This window comes from Henckelia pumila, chromosome 2 (assembly GCF_033568475.1).
Source record: "Henckelia pumila isolate YLH828 chromosome 2, ASM3356847v2, whole genome shotgun sequence".
Lineage (NCBI taxonomy): Eukaryota > Viridiplantae > Streptophyta > Magnoliopsida > Lamiales > Gesneriaceae > Henckelia > Henckelia pumila.
In genome coordinates, this window is record NC_133121.1 from 145,012,458 (window position 1) to 145,035,920 (window position 23,463).

General features: G+C 34.6%; 5 protein-coding genes across 6 annotated transcripts; 1 reads left to right on the forward strand and 4 right to left on the reverse strand.

Annotated features, from left to right (window-relative positions):
- Positions 1 to 737: 737 nt before the first annotated feature.
- LOC140881961 (protein LIGHT-DEPENDENT SHORT HYPOCOTYLS 3-like) lies at positions 738 to 1,940 on the reverse strand. The gene has a single exon (XM_073287657.1). It carries the CDS (start codon positions 1,473 to 1,475, stop codon positions 885 to 887), a length of 591 nt encoding a protein of 196 aa, XP_073143758.1. The 5' UTR covers positions 1,476 to 1,940; the 3' UTR covers positions 738 to 884.
- Positions 1,941 to 6,613: 4,673 nt separating this feature from the next.
- Positions 6,614 to 11,648, reverse strand: LOC140880480 (U-box domain-containing protein 3-like). 2 transcript variants are annotated; one of them, XM_073284967.1, is made up of 5 exons: positions 10,931 to 11,648; positions 9,701 to 9,842; positions 9,239 to 9,355; positions 7,317 to 9,128; positions 6,614 to 7,206 (listed from the first exon to the last, which is right to left on the reverse strand). In XM_073284967.1, the coding sequence occupies exons 2-5, from the start codon at positions 9,836 to 9,838 to the stop codon at positions 7,141 to 7,143; spliced, it is 2,133 nt and encodes a 710-aa protein (XP_073141068.1). In that variant the 5' UTR covers positions 9,839 to 9,842; positions 10,931 to 11,648; the 3' UTR covers positions 6,614 to 7,140. The 2 variants fall into 2 exon arrangements, with proteins under 2 accessions (XP_073141068.1, XP_073141067.1); XM_073284966.1 differs by having other exon boundaries at positions 6,616 to 7,206; positions 9,563 to 9,842; positions 10,931 to 11,646.
- Positions 11,649 to 14,464: 2,816 nt separating this feature from the next.
- On the reverse strand, positions 14,465 to 17,137 carry LOC140882839 (rho-N domain-containing protein 1, chloroplastic-like). The gene is made up of 2 exons (XM_073289054.1): positions 16,999 to 17,137; positions 14,465 to 15,790 (listed from the first exon to the last, which is right to left on the reverse strand). The coding sequence occupies exons 1-2, from the start codon at positions 17,039 to 17,041 to the stop codon at positions 14,694 to 14,696; spliced, it is 1,140 nt and encodes a 379-aa protein (XP_073145155.1). The 5' UTR covers positions 17,042 to 17,137; the 3' UTR covers positions 14,465 to 14,693.
- A 969-nt stretch (positions 17,138 to 18,106) lies between these two features.
- Positions 18,107 to 21,186, reverse strand: LOC140883860 (mitochondrial ATP-independent inner membrane protease subunit 2-like). Its single transcript, XM_073290458.1, has 5 exons — positions 20,884 to 21,186; positions 19,555 to 19,727; positions 18,940 to 19,123; positions 18,489 to 18,595; positions 18,107 to 18,400 (listed from the first exon to the last, which is right to left on the reverse strand). Exons 1-5 carry the CDS (start codon positions 20,953 to 20,955, stop codon positions 18,319 to 18,321), a joined length of 618 nt encoding a protein of 205 aa, XP_073146559.1. The 5' UTR covers positions 20,956 to 21,186; the 3' UTR covers positions 18,107 to 18,318.
- A 998-nt stretch (positions 21,187 to 22,184) lies between these two features.
- On the forward strand, positions 22,185 to 23,463 carry LOC140878616 (senescence-specific cysteine protease SAG39-like). The gene is made up of 2 exons (XM_073282234.1): positions 22,185 to 22,632; positions 22,868 to 23,463. The coding sequence occupies exons 1-2, from the start codon at positions 22,185 to 22,187 to the stop codon at positions 23,461 to 23,463; spliced, it is 1,044 nt and encodes a 347-aa protein (XP_073138335.1).

A 23,463-nucleotide genomic window follows, 5' to 3' on the forward strand; every position in this document is an offset into this window, starting at 1 on the left:
GTTATATACATAATACTAGTTATTTTTTAAAAAAAGAATTCAAGGAGGCGGTCTCACAATTAATAATAATTAGCCAAAAATTAAATCTAATTTGTATATATAATTGAAATATATATAAGTGACCCTTAATCAAGCCATCCGCAAAATATATAATATCTGATTACACACTCACATGTGTGTGTTTGTGTATGGCTGATTATGTGCTTGTTGTCGGCCAAATTGGAGAAACTTTATATTATATTTGCAAAAAGATTATTAAGTTTTTCAAACATGTCAAGCTCGCTTTAATGATAGTAGTACATGCTCATGAAGAAAAAACTGTCATAAATGTTTGGAAGAAAAAATAATGAGATGCATGTACGTTGAAGTTTATCTTTGTCATTTTCCATGGACTTCAGATCTAACTATAGATTTCTCTACGTGAATTTTTTTTTTTTCAAAAAATAATTCTAAATATGATTTTTTTAAATTTTTTTGGTTTTTTAAAAAATCTAGAGCTTTATGTATAAATTTTTTAAACATGTGTCTAGCTAAACTCTGATATTGTAACACTTTGTTAAACTGATTCAAAGGACCCCAAGAATTGAATGCTATATACAGTTTTTTTTAGCTCATATTTGCAAAGAAAGATTACATTAATAATTGTTTTCTTGATCTCATATTTGAATATCGATAGTATCCCACAAAATTAATTAAATTGCATGCAAGAGTTGTTATCACAAACAAGGAGATGGAAGTTGAGACAGTAAAGCTGGTAATTAATTAGCGAAATGAAAGGAGCAATTAATAAGTACTGTTACTTGATGATCATAATTTTCATGGGGATCTAGAAATGAAAGCGCATGAAGTACACACGCACGGCAGATTAATTATATATAATTTGTTTATCCTTCACCTGGTGGTTGCGGCGGCTGGGCTGGCGGCGGCGCGGTCAACTGTTGCGGCGGCCGCTTGCGCTTTTTCTTTTCGTAGCTAACACCTCTGGCCTTGGACTGCAGATCACGCACCTCTCGGAGGTAAAGCCGCACAGCTCGGCTTCCGAAAGGGTTTGTCTCGGTCTTTCCTCCGTTTTCCTCGTAGGCGGCGCGGAGACGGCCGATGAGTGCGTCGAGGCTGCCCCAGGCCTGGCGGAGCGGGCAGGGGCAGGGTGCTGGCGGGTTGGGATGGCCGTAGAACGGGCAGACTTGGTTGTGGACTTTGGTTTTCCCGAACTGGTCCAGGTACCTCAGGAACTCCAGCACGTGCGCGCCGCTGCAGCGGCTGAGCGACAGCGGCGGGCGGTGGTTGCGCAGATACTGGCCGAACGTGTTCCAGTCGCGGCGTTTCTGGTTCTCGTAGCGGCTGACCGTGGAGGCGGAAGACGAAGCTCCGCCGGCTGAGGCGTTGTTGATGTTGCTGTTGTCGGAGTTGGAGTTGGAGTTGGAGTTGGAGTTGGAGTTTTCGGCCATTTCTTGTAACGAACTAGATGAATCCATAAAACCAACAAAAGCTAGCTAGCTAGAAATTAATATATCCAACCAAGAATATATAATCTAATAACACATTAATTTACTTAATTAATGTGTAACATATATGACATGATCGATGATATAATTGATCAATTAACCTACATGAGAAAAAGAACATACATATATATATACATGGAATTAATTATTAATTCATGAGGTTCAAGAAAAGGGCTGGGGTTTGTATATATATATATATATGTTGATTGAATTTATGGAGTAAAATATATAAGAATTGATGGGATAGATGAAAACCAAGAGAGAATTAGCCAAGGGGTGTGATTTTATATAGTTAGTTTGAGCAAATACTAAAGAAAAGATATATGATGGACGTTGGTGGATTTTAAGGAAGCTAGCGTATTCCGAAAATAGGGGACAGTCAGTGTGGGGAATTTTCATATATTTATGATCGATCAGTACTGTACTGTTGTAGAGAAAAAGAGATCAGTGTTGAAATTGAATGTTAGGGTTTTTCTTTGTGGAAATTATGGAAAGATAAGAGGGAGACAACGATGCAGACACGGACAAAGTTAAAATCATTTTCTAACCGGTAACTTTCATTTCTTAATTTACACTTCCCTTCTTCTTCTTCTTTTTTTTTTTTAAAAAAAAAAAAAAAAAATTCTTTTACAAACTAACCTGGTACTTCAAGGAATATTTATATAATGCTTTTTTACCCGTTCGTCAAACAATTAATAAATAATAATGATAACGTAGATTCAATAGGGAACCAGGATTAAAAAAAACTAGTCGGATAAAAATAAATTTCGGAATCCTTTATTTTTTTGAATCCTGTCATCCGGGCTAACTAGTTTACTGTTCATTGATTTACGGGATTTTTTTTTTATTGACCTCTACCATCTAATTAAGTTACTATATATTGATCAAAGTTAAATATTAAGTTTCCTAAATTGCATCGACAAATATTCTTTCTCAGGGTCGTTCTTATTTGGAGATAGAAGAGTCGTACGACTCAGGCTCACTTTTTTTCGGTGCCCATAATTTTGAAAAAAAAAATATTCTGTAAAAGTGTAAATTGATCCAATATAAATTTATAATTTTTGGGATTCTTTCATTCATATCACATGAAATTATTTTTTCCTTTGCCTGCTGCCTAGTGTAAACTTTTTTTATTATTTCTGGGTCTATTGATAAATTTATTTATGAAATTTATTATTCCTAGGTCTCTTGATAATATTTTTTCAATATAAATTATTTTTTCTGTGCCCAATATAAACAAAAAACTTTTTTTAGTCCCTAAATTTATTATATAGTAGTGTAATTGGACCACTATAAAAATATATTTTCTAACTCATAGGGGTTGTTCTGATATTAATGAGGACGATTTATTTTCGGAGTTGACATTCTTGAAGTTCTCGTTACCAAGAGAAACAAAATCGGCAATTTATGTAGTGAATTACTTGAAAAAAATAGATGAATATTTCTCAAATACTCACATTACTTATAAAATTTTGTTGACTATACTTGTTACAGTAGTAAGTACAAAACAAACTTTCTCAAATTTAAAAGCTCGTCAAAACATTTTCTCAATAAACCATGTCATAAGAAAAGATTGAATGAATTGGCTATGCTATTAATTGAGAAAAAAAATTACTGAACAATTTGATTAATATTGTTAGCTCTAAAATGTCAGACGAATTGTTTTACAGTGATCATTTTGTATATGTTTGATCTTATTACTCAATTAAAATAGAAAATTTTTAGTATTGCGCATTGTTTAAATCGACAAAATTTGTTATTAGTTTAAAAGAATATGAACGCACATTATGATTTAGGGATCTCTTTTTTAAAGTTAGACTCAAACCCAAAATTTATTAGGATCGGCCACTTGAACTGACTTTTAAACTCAAATATTAATTATATAGTAATAGTTTCATCTGTTCAATCATAAAATAATCTCAATTAGAGAAAGAAAATTTTTAAAAAGGTATAAAACAATCGAGATATTGTGAAACTATTCCTTTTTCTTTTTCTTTAAAAAAAAAAAAAGAAATTACACCTTTCAAATTAGGAAAAATTATATTTTTATTCTTGTATATTTGTTTTCATCAAATATATATCGAAAGACGTAAAACTGATATTGAAATTTGATAACCTAAATGATTAAAATCGAAAAGTAATAAATATATGACCAAAAATACAACTTTCACTTCAAATCATAATTTCACATAATCTAATCTCGACAACTATTTTATATCCATAAATATCAGCATTTGGAAGACAACATTGATTGAAACTTTCACTTTTAGGAGCAACACATAAAAAATAAAAATAAAACCAAAAAAATAAAATAAAATATACATATATAATGTCAAATCAAAGTACTATTTGCTCAATTCGTACCCTTGATGAGAATTTATTTTGTTACCTAACATATACGTAGAGGTGGGTTTTCGGTATACCGTATTAAAAATATAGGTATGAAAAAAATTCATACCGATACCGATGTTGAAATTTTGAAATTTTGGTATTGAAAAAATTCATACTAATACCGTATAGATACCAAAAAAAAATTCAATATACCAAAAAAATATTTATATATCGAAAAAATTTCGATACGGTATCCCAAAAAGTCGGTATTTTGGTTCGATATCCCACCCGACATATACGTATACTAAGACTAAGTTACAATTTTAAAATGCAGCACGCACTGTGGCAAGTCATGGTGGAAGACTTGAGCACAGTGGGGATTTCTATAACAAGAGGGTAAAATCAGTTCCTTTCTCCAGAAATCTGATACATAATATGAAGGTGGTGAGTTATCAAGAGGATAAATGCAACTTTTTTATTTTGCCTATTTCTCCACTTTCTATTTCTCTTAACTATTTTCAAAAAAGGTGCTTTGTCACTTTCCTATGTTTTCATCCAACAATTATTAGGCCAGTTGGTTATAATTATTGAATATAATGCAGAAAATATCTTTGAATATTGATGTTAATTAAATCATATACTGTACTAATATAATTGTTTTTCTCTTATGCATGTATCATCTTACAAGGATTTTCGCACATTCCTGTAGTGTTTTTTGTCAAACGATCATATTTGGATTATCGATACATGATGTCATTTTTTACTTAAAAATGAAAATTAATCCATGTGAAATATAGACTAAACCCGATTTAGTTTAAAATAATATTGTTAAAATAAGGAGAGAATTACTAACATGTAACTTCCATTATATATATAAGTGTTTTTAAGCATTCCCTAAAAAAAAAAGTGTTTTTTAGCATTTAATTATGCATATGCATAATGGTCCAACATGAAGACTTATGTAGCGATTTGCGTACACGCGATTTAATTTGGTTGGCCTTAGTCTAATCGGAAACATGCTTATCCCTAACTAGTTATTTATTTTAAATTACTAAGTTTTCCTTATAAAAGGTTTCAAAAAAAAAAAAGTTTTCCTTATTAAAAAAAAAACTTCCATCAACATGTTTTCAATTTTGGCTCTTTGTGTCGTGAAAATTCGGTTTTAGTCTCCAATCTTTCAAATTCTTTATTTACAATTTTACTTCAAAATATTGATATAACACTATATATGTACATGGACACAATGTCGGTGTCAAACCAACGCTATGTTGGCGTCACGTAAAAAACATGATTAATTTATTTTTTAACAAAAATAATTGATTAAAATTGAAATTTGACAATATAAAAAAAAAAAACCTCAAATAGATTATAATCAAATTAGAAATTCTTCCATTTTTAAAAATTTATTTTAATTCTCACATAACTCTAATATTAATATAGAGAAAATGATTTTTTTGGTTTATTTTTTTTGTTTTTGTACACTAATTTTTATTTTTTTGTTATTTTGGTCCAATTTATTGACGTGACAGCTTGATGTGTCGGCATTTTCTTATGTCATGTCAGTATTTTCTAAAGTCACATCAGCATTTTTCGGTGTCACGTCAGCAATTAAACTAAAATAGCCGAAAACTAAAAGTTAGTGTACCAACTACCAATACCAAACTTTATAAAGTTAATGACCTCAAAAACAAAAAATTGTCAAGTTAATAGACTAGAAAAACTATTTTTCCTATTAATGTATATAAACATGAAGGCTGAATCTTGACTGAAGAAGGAGTTCACAAAAGAAAATAAATTATGAATTTTTTTTTTGAGGATAAAAACATCATTTTATAAATCAACCCAACAAGTCATGATTTACGGAATGAGCGAAAAACTTTGGACATGACTCAACAAAATCAACAAGAGTTCCACAAGATAATCCGTGATCAGAAGCTATAGGAGACCACAAGATAAATTATGAATTTAAAAGCCTTGACAATAGATATTCAGTAGAGAGGGGCTAATGGCTCCAAGCCTCCAAATGAAATTTAAAAATTAATGCATTTTGTTATGAAATAATTCAACATTTCTCTAAACAAAAGAAAAGGAGAGAGAGACTAAAAAATTAATTGATTTAAGAATATTTGGTCTTAGTATTTGAAACATGAGCTTACTGATGTCTCAATTTCTTGAACAAACTATCATGGAGAAAGCTCTGAGGATGAGCTGAAAATCTTTTGATGTCCCTTTCTTGTGGTACCAAGCCACGATACATTGCATGATCTACATATACCACACAAATGCATGAATCTGTATTACGCAAATTATGTATTGCTCAAGACAATCGCCCTAATTTTTGTCAGAGAAATTAATTTTTTTGTTTGGAACTTGTACGTTTTCATTTTTTGATCTCGTTATCGGTGAATCTGGGATCTTAGTCCATCGTGTTTGTTTGTTTTTTTTTTTTTCCATATATTATTTTTATTAATATTAATCCTTTTCACTGGAGTGTGAATGTAGTATCTAACATGTCAACAATATCCAACACAAGATCAACAGTTTCAAACGATACATCATCATTTTCATTTTCTGACGTCACATCCACAATTTGATATAAAATGATTGTATTGAAAAAACTAACACATTAGTAGGTTAAGACCGACCACTTCGAGAAGGAAAAAAATCATGTCAATTATAAGATAAAAATTGTAATCTCCCTTGCGTCACATTTTCCTTTTTCTGATAAGGAGGTGACTAGATGTACTCTCAAAACCGTAGAATTTATTTGAACTTGAAATTCTAAATAATTAACATGTATTTGACTGTGTTTTTAACAGATGTTATTGTTCGTAGATATACAGTTCAAATATTTTGGGATATTTAATTTTTAGAAGCATAATGTAGAAACAAATTTAAAATAATAATTGTTCATAAAAATGTAATCAATCACGTGCGCGAATATCAAACCTAGCTCCCTCATCAGCCCCCGAGCCAAATAATTTTGGATCATTGGATGTAGCTCGCCCGATGGTCTCGAACCATGAACGCCCATGGAAGTTCAGGTTAGTCTTTGACCAAATATGTCTGTATGCCCCTAATATCACAGCCATATCAGGCGAAACCTTATCAATGCCACAAGCATAGGAGAATTCACAAAGCACAATGGATTTGAACATATGTGCAATCTATGTACTTTGCATTTCATACTGTAATGAACAAACAATCCACCAGGCAAGAACCTCTCAGCAGACAAAACTTTGCCAATAATATTTAGTGACACAAAAGACAGCAAAAGAAAACATCAGCGAGTGAATCCTTTATTTCATGATCTCCCTCTTGCCACAGCACTCCCCCGTTGATTCCGGAAGTGACTAAGAAGCTGCTGAGCCTGTTTCCAAACAATAAAATGAACAAGAACTTACGTTTTTGAGCTTGTAATCTATGTATGTCGATTTGAGTAGGTAGTGATATGGGATGATTGAAGCTTTGCAAACGTACCTTTTCTTTAGCTCTAGGAGTTCCGGATTGTGTCAATGCGACAAGGGGTGGAACAGCTCCTTCTTGCAAGACATTCCGACAGTTTTTGGTACTGTTAAGGCACAGCTGCATCAGCACGGAGGCGGCATTCTCCTTTCCTCTTTGAGTTCCGGTATCAAGAACCTCCACAAGTGATGGTATCCCCTCTTCTCGAGCAATAACCGTGCATCCTTCTTCAATAGTGGACAAATTGGCAAGAAGAGCTACAGCTTTATCGGCCATTTCTGTATCCATCATTGGAACCAAATGCTTTATAGCTCCTGCCTGAACGATGCGAGCCTTGTTTTCATGACATATAGATAAGTTGAATAAGGCAGTCGCAGCATCTTTCTTTCCTCTGACGGAACCTGATCCTAATAGATCAACCAATGCCTTAACTGCACTTGATCGACCAATTTTCATCCTATAGTCATCTAAAAGTGAGAGGCTAAAAACAGCAGCTGCAGCATTCTCTTTGGCCTCTGATGTTCCGGTTCTCAACACGTGGATAAGTGGTTCTAGAGCACCTTCTTCTCCAATCCTTGCCTTGAGCTTTTCATTGATGGATAAATTCAGAATTGCGGTGACCGCATGTTCCTGGATGAGCTCCTTATCAGAGTTTAACAATGAGATTAATGGGGAAATAGCTCCGGATTGACCTATAATGAAGCGATTCTCCACGTTATACTTTGCAAGAAACCGTAATTCTCCGGCGGCAGCAGTTTGCAGTTCGGTTGATTCGCTCTTCAAGTCTTCGACCAGTTTTTCGATGTGGGAAGTAGTAGTCAAGTCATTAGACCCTGCCTCGTACAATAATGATTGTGTCCTAAATGAGTCTCTATTATTTCCGTTCATTGCCATGTTGGGACTCTGCTTCCCAGTTAAAGGAGATTCCCTGAAAATTTTATTTGAAACTGAGGAAGTGGGACAAGCAGATGTTATATCCCCTGATTTTTCACTTGCATCATCTTGCTTTGTGGATATCCCAGAAATTTCAGTTGATTCTGTCGGGAGATACTCGATGTTTGAAACGGCGCTTGATGCTGATTCACTCCGGCTGTGTATAGATGAATGTTCAGGGGACGATCGATCGAATTTCTCACACTCCTCTATGTCAACACCATTGCATTCTTCAACAAGTCGAGAACTTTTTGATCCCCAAGATGAATTTTTCATTTGCACGGCACACTGGAAATCATCTTGATTACTAATTTCTTCCGAATGGCGTTCAACTGCGACAATGTGTGGAGGGTTGCTGGAGAGCTTTACTTTATTTTCATCACACCAACTCAAAATAAGAGCTTTAACTGTATAATTGGGAATAAGATTTTTGTGAGAGAGTTTCATACGAGTAATGGGGCAAGTCTCTAATCCATGATCAAGCCATTTTCTAATGGCACCACATTCATATGTTTGGCCAGAGGACAAGATTACAGGATCCAACATGAGTTCCATAGATAAGGGACAGCGGAAATATGGAGGAATCTGAATACCGTGAATGTCCTCAACGTTCTCGCGAACCATGTAATCACGAATATGAGTCAAAAGCTGAGCAGCCTGAGAGATTTGATCTGAATCGCTTTTTGTTCTATTGTCTTCCGCTTTCTGTCTTGCCTTTGCCAAAAAAATACACTCATTCAAGAATTCTCGTTTTGATCTCAAGTTGAGGGACTCGATAATTGCCATAAGATGTTCAGTGCCAAAAATATCTCCTCCTTGTTTGATTTTAAAAATTGCATCCATATGTCCCAACACATTTCCGAGATTCAAATTCTGAGATTCCTGCATACAGAACTACATTGAATCTAACGTCAGACATTTTTTTGGTAAAATGAAGATGCCAAAACAAAAGGGAATAACCGATCAACAAGCTTGTCATAAAGAGAATTAAATGTAGGTGGTACCTGAGCACGAGATAGACTCAAAATGGTTGGTGATGACATGGATATTCCGTATAAAATACGAGATAGCTTGACTATGGAGATCTGAATTGTAATCACCAAGGGCTTACTTTCTAGTACCTGAAAGAACAATGGGAAAATGTTAAAAAACAAAATTGAGAGAGCACAACTTTTATAATACTCCAAACATCTCCATATTCTTCTTTGAAATTTATATGGTGATACTGATTCGTGGTTGTCTACAGAAAGTTACAGTATTCATTTCCAATGATAATTCTGAGATTGGTCAAAACAAGAAAACTATGAAAGCGACGTGGAGTTACACACACAAAAAATCTTGCTCATTTTCGGAGACCATCTTTCAAGCAACATTCTAGCCTCATTGACAGCTGAATCCAGTTCTTCACATTCTTTAGAAAGAGATTCGTCGAAAGTATCTATACAATCGGCGATATCATCAAGTACCGGCTTCAATTGCTTCAAGAAAGATGCTATACTTCTGTATTCTTCCTCGACTGGAATTGTCCAAGAGTTACAACACGATACCAAATGAATGAACCGAGAAATACTGTTAAGAAGACTTCGTAACGATGTTAAGTCCATTGATCTGTTTAAGTAACGACAGAAAAAGACCGATAGAATTAGAAGGTGGGAATCAAAAGCACCAAGAACATGCATTTACGTAAAACCAACTGTGAAGGCGAAAAAGGAAGATAACACCGAAAATGTCTACGAAAATGCAATGTGAGCAATAATTCACACCCTATAATTTCACCAAAAGGTTCATTTTCAGGTTCAATAAATACTAAAGAAACAAATTTTTCATAACAAAGAACCACGACATCAGAATTTCCAGCAAACAGAAATATAAAGAAAATAAACCACAATCAGACGCTAAGTAATCAACATCCACCGCAGGAAATAAAACAAAAACAGTCAATTCTGCATTTACCAAAAAGCTACAAAAGGTGACTATGTTTGGAAAAAGTAAACTTTCAGGTGATCACGAGATCTTCCCTTTACCACCGGTGGATCTTAAAATGTTAGTAACAACGATGCAATAAATCAGGAAGATGTCACTTGATTATGTTTACAACATGATATCACATATCCTAATAACTAAGTCATTGTGATCCACAAAACATCGATGCAATAATTTCAACATGGCACATTTTATGAGTGGTCAATTATCAGAACTTGTCACATGTGAACAAACTAGCACTCCATGAAGTCAATTTGTATTGCGCAAAAGCATGCCACCACACATATTGACAAAAGACTATGTCTTCGGATACTTGCCAAAAGTTTACTGGAAAGAAACAAGAAAAATTAAAATAAAAAATAAAAAATGGAAATCGCCATCAAGCAAGAAAAGAAACATCTAATCCCACATTCCCACTTCCCAGATGCACACCGCTAACATTTTTCCAAATCCTATTATCTCGTTTCAAGCCAAGAATTATCAAATTAATAACACGAGCAGCATTTTTGTGAGAAGAAACCAACAGAGGAAAGGGAAATCTTCATGCTTTTCCTGTTCCTAATAATGTGATTAGAATCACCCTGCAAATTCACACTAAACTGTGCTTTTAAACACGAAATCTCAAAGCCCGATGGATTTGCATCCCCAAAATTTTTCTTAATCCATGAAAAAAAAGAAGTAAAAACATGATAAGAGTTGGATTAAAAATGTACCTCTGCAGTATTTATTTCCTCGAGCCTAGACACTTCAAGGAAGGAAAAGAACCTATCTTGATGGATTCCAGTAAAGAATCAGGCATTAACATGAGAACCCATGACTCTGATACACAAAGATCATCAAAATCAGCGCGAAAATTTAATGAAAAAACCAATCTTTTTGCTTTGAACCAAGACTTCTTGCCAAATGCCAACCCTCTTCACTTTGCTTCATGATTCAGCAATAGGCTGGAAACACCAAGAAAAAGAGAAGGGCCCGAAAAAAAAGATAGCGGTCTAATTTCTGGGCCCTTTATATGCAGATTTGCTAGCTGTGGAGACGAATCGGTTAATGAAATGACTGCTTGACTATCATTTTATTGAGTATTTATGACGAGTTTAGAGAGTTTAGAGATGATAAGATAGCAGAAAGGAATCTGTAATCATGGGATTAACGAGAACATCATAAAGTTCGCATACATATATTAATTATTGGGACTGGTGAAAAGGATGATATGCGAAAAGATTTTTCGGACAAGTATTTATTTTCTGAAATGACAAATTTTTGTGACAAAAAATAAAGAAAAATAATATTTGCCATTTCCAGCTGCAATTCAAACCAGATGTTCCAGTCATTAGCAGTACGGGCTGTACACGAGATCAATCTACACGAGTGTGTTACATTAGATATGATTTTATCGAAAAATATCAATTGAAGTTCTTGTAAAATCATTCACATTGGGTGTAACATAAACCGGGGTTCTGTATATTCTGTACAAATAGTGTCAAACTTGAGGGCCAATTTGATATAAAATATAGGAAGTTATCTCCATTTCATTTGAGAAATATATTTAAACTAATAAATTACACAAAATTTATGATTTCAAATTTGTTCCATTGAATGAAAAAAATATATATTTAATATTGAATCTATGTATTTGTAGTAGTTGTGAAATACCAAAAATGATTAGAGGGGAAGTCCACCAAGTCCTTTTGGTCAAAATAAAATTTAAAATTAAATTCATTGTTGAAAAATTAAAGGCAAACGGATAAAGGCACCCAAAAAAGAATTAATGGAATTGATTAAATGGTCAAACAACATTAAAAAAGCCAGAGTCAATTGACATGTCATTTGTTGACCACTTAGCATTAGTGCTTAGCATTTTAGCAACCTACTCCAAAATCTTGCCATTTGATCCACACATGTACATCTAAAATTCATAGGGTGAGACTATGCTGCACCTGAAGTTCTTCTCTAGGTGTAGCATAGCCCTTGGATCAATAGGGTCACATGAAAATATGTGGGACTCACATGTTATCATGTGGGCTCTACTTTGATCCAAGGGCTTAGCTCCATAGCACACTTGGTGGAGCATAGTCTCACCCAAATTGATATAAAATATTAAGAAATATGATTAAAATAATTGTGGGACTGAAGTTAAAAATCAAATTTTTTACAAGGATATTCTAATTCAAAATACTAGCTACGAGTATTTTTTTTTAAAAAAGGGTCAAAATGCAATTTTAATTTCAATAAATTCTAAATGATTAAACTAGTCCATGTGAACCCAAATCTGATGTCCCTTTCGTGTTAAAGCTTTAGAAGAGAAGAAGCCAAATGAGATCTCACTCTCATTTAACATTAAAATCAACCGAACAAATTTAGGCACTTTTGTCACTTACAATGGGGCAGTTATCCTCGTTTTGTAGTAGTCATAGATAGGATTGACAGCTAATAGAGAACCCCAAAATAAAATAAAATCAAAATGATTCATGATTAATGATTATCGAAACAATTGTAATTGATTTAAGTAATATTTTCGGGAAATCTATCTATTTCTATTAAAATGGCAATGTTTTTATCAAGTATTATAATTGGTCATATGAGTTGTGTATTTTCATTGTGGGCCTAATTGTGACTAGCCCCGCCAAAGCGGGTCCGGGGCGGGTCTCGGGTTTGGCCAAACCCGCCTCGGACCCGTTCCGCCAAAGTATTATATATATATAAATTTAAAATATTTATGTATATATATAATATAAAATATATATGTAATATTAATAATATATAATTATATTATTATATTAAATAATTAATATTTTATCCATAATTTGAATGTATAATATTATTGGATTGAAATGAATTTATTTTATTATGACATGTTTAGTATAAAAATAAATCATTATAATGTTTTTTAGCTAATAAATATTAATTAATTACAAGTTAATAAATTTAAACTTTTTGAGAATAATTTTTTTTTGTCTTAAATATTAAAAATCTATATTTGAAATTAAATTTAATGATATTTGTTAATTTTTAAACTTTTTTATTTTTTTATTTTAATAAATTTAAAATTATTTAATTTATGGCGGGTCCAACGGGTCTACCCGGATTGGACCCGCCGGATTCTCGGGGCGAGGCGGGCGGATCCAAAGGGAGGCGGGGCGGGTCCCGGGTTTATCCAAACCCGCCCTAGACCCGCCCCGTTGTCATCCCTAGCTAAAAGTGACTACTCGCCTATCATCTAAAGCGTTTTAGAACCTTGTCTATCCCCTACTCCATCAATAGCAACACAATTAGGGATGACACCGATGCAGGTTCGGGACGAATTTGACCAAATTCGAGACCCTCCTCACCCCACCCTGTGTATCCGGATTGGGGTTGAGTCGATGCTACCCGCAGGGTAGTGCCCTGCAGGTGACGTGGCGGTTCATGATTGGTTAAAATCAGTGGGCCCTACGTGGGACCCACTAATTTGACCAATCATGGGTTACACGTTACCCGCAGGGTAGTACCCTGCGGGCGGTATGTACTAAACCCCAGATTGGATCCGCCAAATTTTATATAATTTGAGATTTATTCAATAAAAAATTTTAAAAATTTAAAAATCATTTCATTATTTTTCAAATTTATATTAATAATATTTAAGAAAAAAAATACTATCACAAGTTAAAATTTATTAATTTATATTGAATTAATAATTAATAAAAAAACAATTTGCAATGATATATTTTCATATAAAAACTATGATAATCAAATAAAATCATTTCAATCTCAAAATATTATATTATATTATAGAGTTTCTTTCAAATGCCCATCTACCATGCCCATGACCATGCCCACCAATGATGTGGCACTATTCTATTGGACCTACAGATTATCACATCTTTATCACATCCAATAGAATAGTGCCACATCATTGGTATTGGTGGGCATGATGGTGGACATAGTAGGTGAACACTTGAAAGAAACTCTTATATTATATAAACTAAAATATGGAGAAAATATTAATTATTTAATATAAAAAATACAATTATATCATTAATAATATATATACATATATATTTTATATTTATATATTTATATATATTTATATATTGGTATATTTTGGCTTGGCAGGCGGGTCTGGGACATGTTTGAACAAACCCGAGACCCATCCCACACCCGCTTGTGGACCCGCTAGGCCAGGTCTAAACCCATCCCGCCGGGCTGAGTTATGGGGCTTGGCTCATTACAAAATAGAACTTTCATAGAATAGATGGGAGAGCAAGCGAATAAACCAACCGATACTTACGTTGTGTTCAAAGTTTCAGGGGTTTCATTAACTAGAAACAAATATCACCAGAAAAACAAAAGTAACATGATTCCAGAATCAAAAGGGCGTGAAAAGTTACAGGGGATGTTGGAGAAAAGAACAAACTAACGAGAAAATTAAGAGAAACATGAGAAAAATCTCAGCATTGAAAACTTGTGGCTATTTCCCCCCCACACACGGAGACAACGTCAGAGCAAGCTCTCGTTCAGCAATTCGATAAGCTCAAACTTTTTCAACTTCGAGAATCCTTTCATGCCACGAGACTTGGCAAGAGCTTTCAATTCAGTCAGCTTCATTGCACTGAGATTGCTAGCTTCTGCTGCATCTAGAAACTCACCACTGTAAATATCAGAAGTTTCATCCTCCGTCATCTCATCAAGCACGTTTCCTTCTGAAAAGAGTGGCTCCACATAAGATTCAGAATCAAAATCAGATTCGATATTTAGTTCAAGACTGCTTTCAGCTTCGACCTCCAACGTCATCCCTTTTGTATTACCATCAAGATTGCCCGGCGAGATCGGAGTAACAAAGTCATCAGAATCCTTGGGCTGGAACTTGATTTCAGGGACCGGTGAACGTTTTTGGAAGTTCGATTTTGGCCTGCTACGGAGTGGGCTTGGGCTTTCTTGTGTCTTATGTTTCACACTATGATCATAATCTGAGATGTTTGTGCTTCTCTCTTCAGTTAACGAGACATGTTCAGGTTCATCAAGAATGAATTCCTTACTTCTAGCGCCGTTGGTGCTTTTCTTGCCTTGCTGAACCGAATGTTTCCTTAGAAGCTTGAGTAGAGAATCAACCGTTTCGTTCTGTTTGCTTTTTCCTCGTAATTCCTCCACCTTTTTTTCTTCCTTCATCGCTGCTCTTTCACGAAGTTGTGCTTGCACCTTTCGAAATAACTCCACAATCTCTTTTTCTCTAGGGCCAGGAGTTGCAGTTCCCTGAAACTTTTGGTTTCCAGAGACAGAAGGTAACGGTCGTCCATTTTTTGATGGAACTGTTTCAGATGCTTCAAGATCTTCGGACCCATCTCTCTCTTCAATGTGCCTATTCCTATTGCGGGAAAAGCCTGGTCTTTTTCGGTTAAAGGAATCTGAATTTCTCTGATAATTGCCAGGACTTGCATGACATACAGAAGATGTGTGCCTAGACGTGTGTCTCAATGATAAACACCTTACATCAGAATTGAGTTTGTAGTCACCACGAGAAGAGTTGAATAATATTCCCACTGTTTTTCCAGACACCCCAGAGTAGGTCTGACACCTACCATCATGTGGCACATATCCTGCATTGAGATTAAGAAACATTTCTGAAAAACCATTAATTTCTAGTTAGGAAATGATGAATGCAAAAGCAAAAGTGGCCTCAACACAAACAAATTGGTATGTCGCTCGTGAGATAAATCTTATTCTTTCAATACTCAGTTGCGTGAAACTAATACCGAAACGAACTAAAATCATTTTTTTATCCTGCAAAAATTGGGAAAAAAATATTGCAACCAAATACAAAATATTATTTTCAATCAGGTTGCAATGGTAAAGTCAGTTGTAAAACAACGTTATCGGATCTTTCAACTCAATATTGGCCACTGAAATATTATCATCAAATCAATCAAAGATATAAATAATTGAGCAGACACAAATTGTTGTGCTACAACTTTATACCTAGAGGGAGGATATAGAGGCAAAAAATATAATGAATAAGCCAAAAGTTAAAGACTCCTGAGCAAGTAATATAAAAAAAGAATATATTTTCTTACAAAATTAAAATTAGAAAATTGACTTAATAAACAATATAATTTCAGAATCTTTACAATCTTGCCAGATCTGATAAAAGAATTGCGCAATTTAAGGATAAGTTGAATCCAGAAAGATTAACCAAACATTTATCCATTATGGACCTTGAATGCCATAAACTACAACTACAAGCACCGTCTCATACTAATAGCCCACAACAAGGATCATTACACAAGCTATACTGCCAGTGGAACCGAGTTAATGACTGTGGAGCCAAAGCAAGGGAGCAAGAACTCCGAGTTTCTTCACAGGCAAAATGGGTTTTCCACCTGCCTCCACAACAGCAGTCATAATCACCATTTAAAAACAGGACCTATCACCATAAAATCATATCGATAGCAATAAAAACACCCTTCCATCCCAATGCTCAAACCAGCATTAGATATAGTCCATGTAACATCTCCACTACCACGGCACAGCTTCATACACACAACCATACACATAAATAACCGAAAACAGTGGAACGCATTCACACAAACATTTCGTCAAACAGATGACGAGCATCACTCTAAAACACAATCCAGGCAAACTTCGTGTCTCCATAAATTCATTTACAAACAAAAACGAACAATACCGGGTAAGAAACCAGATAAGCAGGCATTTATTCCAAAGCACGAAACTTTGAGAGCAAATACTTAATACATGCATAAAATGCTTTGCACAAACACAATCGTGCATTTCTAAACAAAACGTTTACCTGGAATAATCTTCGAAACGAACGGAACGGAATGATGCGACATGCCCAGAAGCTGCACGAGGAAATTCTTCAAACGGCAGCGTAGAATTTACGTGGGTCGACCCGTGACGAACGATGGCAGTGGTATTTCAATGGCGTGTTTATGTTACTGTGTGAGGCAAGGAATTTCCCCATGTAAGGTAAGGATAACAAATGGGCTTCAAAATATTGGCCCACGTACTGATTTTGCTGGCATTTTAGGCCTCTGGCCCATAGCACCATTTTTTCCCCTCTCATTTATAATTATTTATTTATAAATAGAAAGATGGCATTTTCATTCGAGATATTTCAATTTGACAATAATTTAAACATCCAATATTTATAAAATCGGTTTGATTAAAATTATAATATTTGTAAATAAATTGCAAATACTTCAATTGAGCCCAGAGATATTGGATTTTACGACAGAGGAACTCCCAATATCCAAATTATGAAGGGCATTAGGATTTTTTTTTCTTTATTTTGTTTTTGGTTGAATGAAAAACTTTTTGAAAAAATGCAATGGTTGAATGAAGACTATTTGTTATTACTATTTTTTTTTTTAGAATATGGAGCATTAGTTATTTGGTTTCATAAATTCCTTAAAAAAAAATTGTATAGGGTCATCAGTTGACCTTGTGAAAAATAGCAAAAACATCTCAAGTATATTCAAGTTTCTTTTGCGAATGCAGGCTCTTTCGGTGACTAGTTCAACTGGATAGTTGAGAAAAGCACATGAATTGATTTGGAGAAATTTCTTTTGATTTGTTTGGAATTGGAGCTGCGGTTTGATATAAATCAAGTGATATTCCATGGCCACGCAGCGTAACCCGACGGTGTCATCGCCCGAACAGATAGTACTGGAGAAATATTCAGAACATCCTAGAGGCGTTAAGCGACCCCAAGTGAGAACTTGGCAATCGCCCCGACAGGTGTTTTGAAAGTGAACGGGGGATTCTGGAGGTTTTCTGAGTCACATGATCATTTTGGTATTGCAATTCGCGACTACCTTCCCCAAAAGAAAGGTTTTCTTTTCTTTGGCAAATACACTTTTAACCGAAAAAAAAAAAAGAAAAGAATTATCCAACGCTCAAGTCAACAAAAAACCTTCCAAGTTCAACATCTTAAACCACAGTAGTCTCGAAGTACATATAAACACAATACTCGATGCAAGCCTCCTTGCTAAGTAAAATTATCGTCAAGATGATGTGCTACATTTATTTCATGCTGAAAACTTGACAGACAAGGAGGATATTCAACAAAATCTTTGCGCGGAGCAACGAATGGTTCAGAGGCACGAATCTATGCTTTATGATTTTTCGCCATTTCATCGACATCAAGTTCTACTTCCAAAACATGTGAATCCTCCCTCTCGCTAAAATGGCTGGAATAAAGTTCCATAGCTGTAAATCTTAAGCTCTATGGCAATAGGTAACGCCGAGTGTCAAGAGTATATAAAAAGAATTGCGAACCTGTTATTTACAGGTCCATGATCAACAGCATTTCTCAGACAATATATGACTCGGCCAACTATGTTTGTCATGGTAACTGGACCAAATGTTCGGCTATCATAGGATTCCTGCACAAGCCCAGAAAACAGGATTATCGTCGATCATATTTTCCATGTTAAACATTTCCCATTCGCATCATAAAAATCTAATAATCATGGCGAGATAAAGAAGCAAGAACCATTTGAGCACAAAGGACATGATGGCTTTTGAATGATAGAAATCCAGGTATGAGATAATAAATTGGTTATGAAGACCTCTATCCAGCCCAAGTTGCTAAAACTCAATTAATCCCTTTCAATTTGGATCACAATCACCTCCTCCACACAAAGATGAAAGTTTATGCAGTGGTACAATCTAAATAATATCAAATCTAATTCCTAATGCATTATTTGATTTCTAATGGAACACATACCTTGGGTTTTAAACTTTCATTGTCGGCTAGAACCCAGCACTGATCCTTCTCGAGGACAAAAGACTCATCCTTTTCATCGGTAGAAGCCATCTCAAATCCCTCAACAGCAGCCAGCCTCCTCACAAGATACTTGTCTACGTTCAAGGGATCCTTCAGGACCACCACATCTCCAACATAGACTCTCCTGTCAAAAAACATTCAGGTGCAGTCACTTTCTTCAAACCTCATGACCAAAATGTGAAGTCTAACATTCTGACTTCAAACATATATGAAACCATGACACATAAGAATCAAGACATGCTGTCACAGGAGGGAAAATTAGAAAATTCTATAATGTCAGTTCCAGCTCAATCCATGTATTAATGGAAAAAAGGACGATGCGAAATTTAAATCCCAATTATATTTTAAGATGCAACAGTATTTTACATCAAACCCCTTTGGTCAAGTTAAATCTGCATATGTAGAAAAATATTACCGGCCAATATCCATTAAAAATAAAGTAGGAAACAATATGACTGATACACTAATGAACTAGAAAATTTTACCAATGTCCAATACCAATATACAGAAATAAAATAAACGAAAAAACACTGAATATTTTTGTATAAAACCTACGTTGGATCAGCAGCTGGAATTTTCCGAACGAGAAGAGTTCCCCCCTGAGTCCCTATGGTTGATGCCATTTCCTCTCCTTTGTTCCAATGCAAAAATGTCAACTTTCCTTGGAAAAGATTTTTCCATATTGTATCAAATATTTCAGTGTCTGCAATTTGACCTCCTACATAGATCTGTGCAGAAGATTATATCAAAGCAACTTACACCAAACATCCTTAAACACCAAACTTAAAATTTCCAGGGTGATATAACAGAACAGTTAAAGGTACATGTTCTATAATGTGCAGAACAGTTAGAGCAAATACCTAATAATAAGACCTTGATACAAATATATAACAGAAGTCCTCGTGCAAAAAGAAAGCAACAACTCTCACAACCGTTTGGAGCAGAGTTGACGTTAAATATTGAGTGATACAATATGTTCCTAACAAGCTAACATAAAAGAGAATACAATGCCTACATAGCTCTCCTCCAGTCTAGCTCTAACGGCCAACCTTGTACACTCCTATTCCTATACACCACTTTTGTTAACCTCAAGTCTCATAGATTTTCCTCAACTCTTACCAAAATTGCAGTAACCAATACATCAAGCCCACACACCAAACTCTCGAAAGATTAGTGTCATCAGAACTCAGAACCAGCCAACCAGGCTCTTCTATGCGAACAATGTAAGACCCAGGAGACAATGACAAAGAGACGAACAAGCTATATGCTAGGAGATAAGGATTTATAACAATAGCATTGACAAAAATAAAAACCGAAAAACCATGAGAACAGACCCCTGAGGAGAGAGAAGGGAAGAGCAAGTTGCTTAACCTAAAGGCTTCAAACAAAATATCACTGAAGCCTTTCGGGAATACTGAATATTTTTCAACCCACAAAAGTGATTGATGAATAGAACCGGGGAACCAGCTTCCCTTAATTTATCTGGTTACAACTATTTAAAAATTTGAAGCTTAATATAGAAAATAATAAGCTAGAAATCAAATGGAGTTTCAAAGGATATGTTGATTTATATCTAAAATTTTAACAAGCTAGCGTTCTCAGGAATAATAACATTCCTCTCCCCAAGTTTCTGACCACGGAATGGGTTCCATAATTTCGAGCTAACCAAGCAAAGGAACCCTTTTCACTATTGTCTTATCCACCAACATAATATCACTTTTCACAGATACCAATTAAAACAACAATCTTTACAGAATTTGTAAAAAATCCCAAATGCCCACAAACTTATATCAGGATAAATAACATGAAAATACAAAAACCCATTTCGAAACAAACAAAGGAATACAAAAAAAGGAACACTCCACGATTAGCTTAAGGACTCACCTTTCGGCTGACAGAGACGGAATAGTCCAGTTTGCTGGCAATGTATCGGAACCAAGTAGAGGGCGCAACCATCGCGAATTCAGCTGGATAATTTTTTTTTATTTTTAACTATGCAATTCCCTTAAACCCTTGAAATCTTCCCCTCCTCCGATTTGGGGGTTGAATTTCTGTTTCTGCGGTCAAGTCTGTGCTTCGTATATGACACCCTCAAACTCTCAAGGCCTCAACTGAGAGTTGATATTAATTTTCCTACAAAAATATCTGATATTAATTTTAATTTCCAGGGCTTTTTAATTAAATAATATCAAATAAATTTTTTAGATAACAAAAATGGTAACAGTAACAGGGGCCGGATTCAATTTTATAAAATGTTATTATTTACATAAATTTTAATTATAGGGTACGGGATTATTTGAGATAGATTTATTGTGCACTTTAAATTTTTTCTATAATTTTATAAATATTACTATCTTTATTATTTAAATAAAAAAACTTAGCATATTAATAAAGAATAATAATAAATCATATGAAATAAATTGATAATAATAATAGTAATAATGTTAACAATTTTGAAATTAACAATACGATAAAATAAAAAACAACAATAATATTAAAAAAAAACAGGGACAAAATTAACCAAATTTCGGAAACAATTTAAAAGATAATATTTTTTATTTTAAAAATATAATATAATTAGTATAAAAATATCGAAACTTATACTTACTATTTAGACTCTGTTTAACAATTTTATATATAACAACTAGGAAGTACGTGGAAATATTGTCCAAATATCATGTATTATCCAAATCAAATGCTCACCCCTAATTTTTTTTTTAAAATAACCTAGTTGACATTAGTAAATCGGTTTGATTATTTACATAATGTAAAAAATAACTAATTTTTATCAAAATATCATAAATAAAATAAAATAATAGTATTACGAATAAAAATCAAGCATATATAAAACAAAATTATTATTAAAAATAAAATTAAGATTATAATATCGATAAAAATAAATATAATAATACAATTATATTTGAAATGAAGTTACATGCATGGATGAACAATGAATTACCATAAATTGAATTAAAGTTACAAATGGGAAATTAATAAATGACAATTAATTTAAGTGAAAGTCAAAACTTGCGGGATCTTGATTCAAATCTAGCCCCTCGAGACTCGTTCCATAAATCACGATCAAATGATCAATACATATATGCAAGGAATTCACAACCTATAAATACTCAATTCTCGCCCGTTCATAATCTCCATCTTACAATATAAGGTTTGATATAATACATATGGCTTTCCAATTCAGCAAAATCATTTTTCTTGCATTTGTGTGTGTAATTCTTGGGATGTATTCATCTCTAGCAACATCCAGAAGCGTTCCGGGCGGAAACATGGCGGAGAGACACGAGCAATGGATGAAACAATATGGCCATGTATATGAAGACGACGTCGAAAAGGCGAAGCGATTCAAAATATTCAAGCACAATGTGGAGTTCATCGAATCCTCCAACCTTGACGAAACCAAGTCTTACAAACTTGGCGTCAATGAATTCGCAGATATTTCAAACCAAGAGTTCCACGCTTCTCGTGGCGGATACAGGACTAGATCATCTGATCCCCACGAGACATTTTCGGCCACCGACTACTTTAGGCATGAAAATGTGACCGCAATTCCCTCAAGCCTCGACTGGAGGAAGAAAGGAGCTGTCACTGCGGTGAAGAATCAATTTACATGCGGTGAGACATATATAAAAATTAAATCAGAGTTATAAATTCATGAAAACAATTGAAATCTCTCTTAGGTTATAAATCCATGAGGTGTTCATCCCAAAAAGTTTGACGTGGTTGTCTCAAAGGTTTATAACCAAACTCTTTGTTAGTTTTATTATTTAATGTGGAACAATTATAACAATATATCTCGTTCTGAAAATTACTCGAAAACTTATGCACGCATGCATATACGCACGTACAGGGTCTTGCTGGGCATTTTCAGCAGTTGCAGCCACGGAAGGGATCCACGGGATTAAAACGGGGAAGCTGGTGTCATTGTCCGAACAAGAACTCGTGGATTGTGATTCCAACAAGATGAATCATGGGTGCCGCGGAGGTTATATGAACGAAGCGTTCGAATTCATAATTCATCGAGGCCTCTCGACAGAAGCCAACTATCCATACAAAGGAGAAAATGGCGTGTGTAACAACAAAAAGGAATCCTCAAGAGTGGCAAAGATCACTGGATTTGAGAAAGTGCCGTCTAAAGACGAGTCGGCGTTACTCAAAGCGGTGACGAAGCAACCTGTGTCTGTGGCCATTGATGCCAGTGGACTAGCTTTACAGTTTTACGCAGGCGGCATATATACGGCTGAGTACTGTGGAACTCATCTAAATCATGGTGTCACAGTTGTTGGATACGGAAAAAGCGAGGCCGGGAAAAAATACTGGCTCGTGAAGAACTCTTGGGGCGCAGCATGGGGCGAAGGGGGATACGTGAAATTCGAGAGAGATATTGGTGATAAGGAAGGGGTTTGCGGGATAGCCATGGTTGCCTCTTATCCAATTATTGATTAA

Excerpts from the sequence above, each read along its gene's own strand:
- LOC140881961 (XM_073287657.1), bottom strand. The coding sequence starts at position 1,475 with ATGGATTCATCTAGTTCGTTACAAGAAATGGCCGAAAACTCCAACTCC.
- LOC140880480 (XM_073284966.1), bottom strand. The coding sequence starts at position 9,838 with ATGGACTTAACATCGTTACGAAGTCTTCTTAACAGTATTTCTCGGTTC. Across the intron at positions 9,356-9,562 it reads AAATGAGCAAGATTTTTTGT|GTACTAGAAAGTAAGCCCTT; the intron begins GTGTGTAACTCC and ends TTGTTCTTTCAG. Across the intron at positions 7,207-7,316 it reads CTCCTAGAGCTAAAGAAAAG|GCTCAGCAGCTTCTTAGTCA; the intron begins GTACGTTTGCAA and ends GTTTGGAAACAG.
- LOC140882839 (XM_073289054.1), bottom strand. The coding sequence starts at position 17,041 with ATGTCGCATCATTCCGTTCCGTTCGTTTCGAAGATTATTCCAG. Across the intron at positions 15,791-16,998 it reads CGTTTCGAAGATTATTCCAG|GATATGTGCCACATGATGGT; the intron begins GTAAACGTTTTG and ends ATCTCAATGCAG.
- LOC140883860 (XM_073290458.1), bottom strand. The coding sequence starts at position 20,955 with ATGGTTGCGCCCTCTACTTGGTTCCGATACATTGCCAGCAAACTGGAC. Across the intron at positions 18,596-18,939 it reads ATGAAAGTTTAAAACCCAAG|GAATCCTATGATAGCCGAAC; the intron begins GTATGTGTTCCA and ends GGGCTTGTGCAG. Across the intron at positions 18,401-18,488 it reads CATGGACCTGTAAATAACAG|CCATTTTAGCGAGAGGGAGG; the intron begins GTTCGCAATTCT and ends ACTTTATTCCAG.
- LOC140878616 (XM_073282234.1), top strand. The coding sequence starts at position 22,185 with ATGGCTTTCCAATTCAGCAAAATCATTTTTCTTGCATTTGTGTGTGTA. Across the intron at positions 22,633-22,867 it reads GAAGAATCAATTTACATGCG|GGTCTTGCTGGGCATTTTCA; the intron begins GTGAGACATATA and ends ACGCACGTACAG.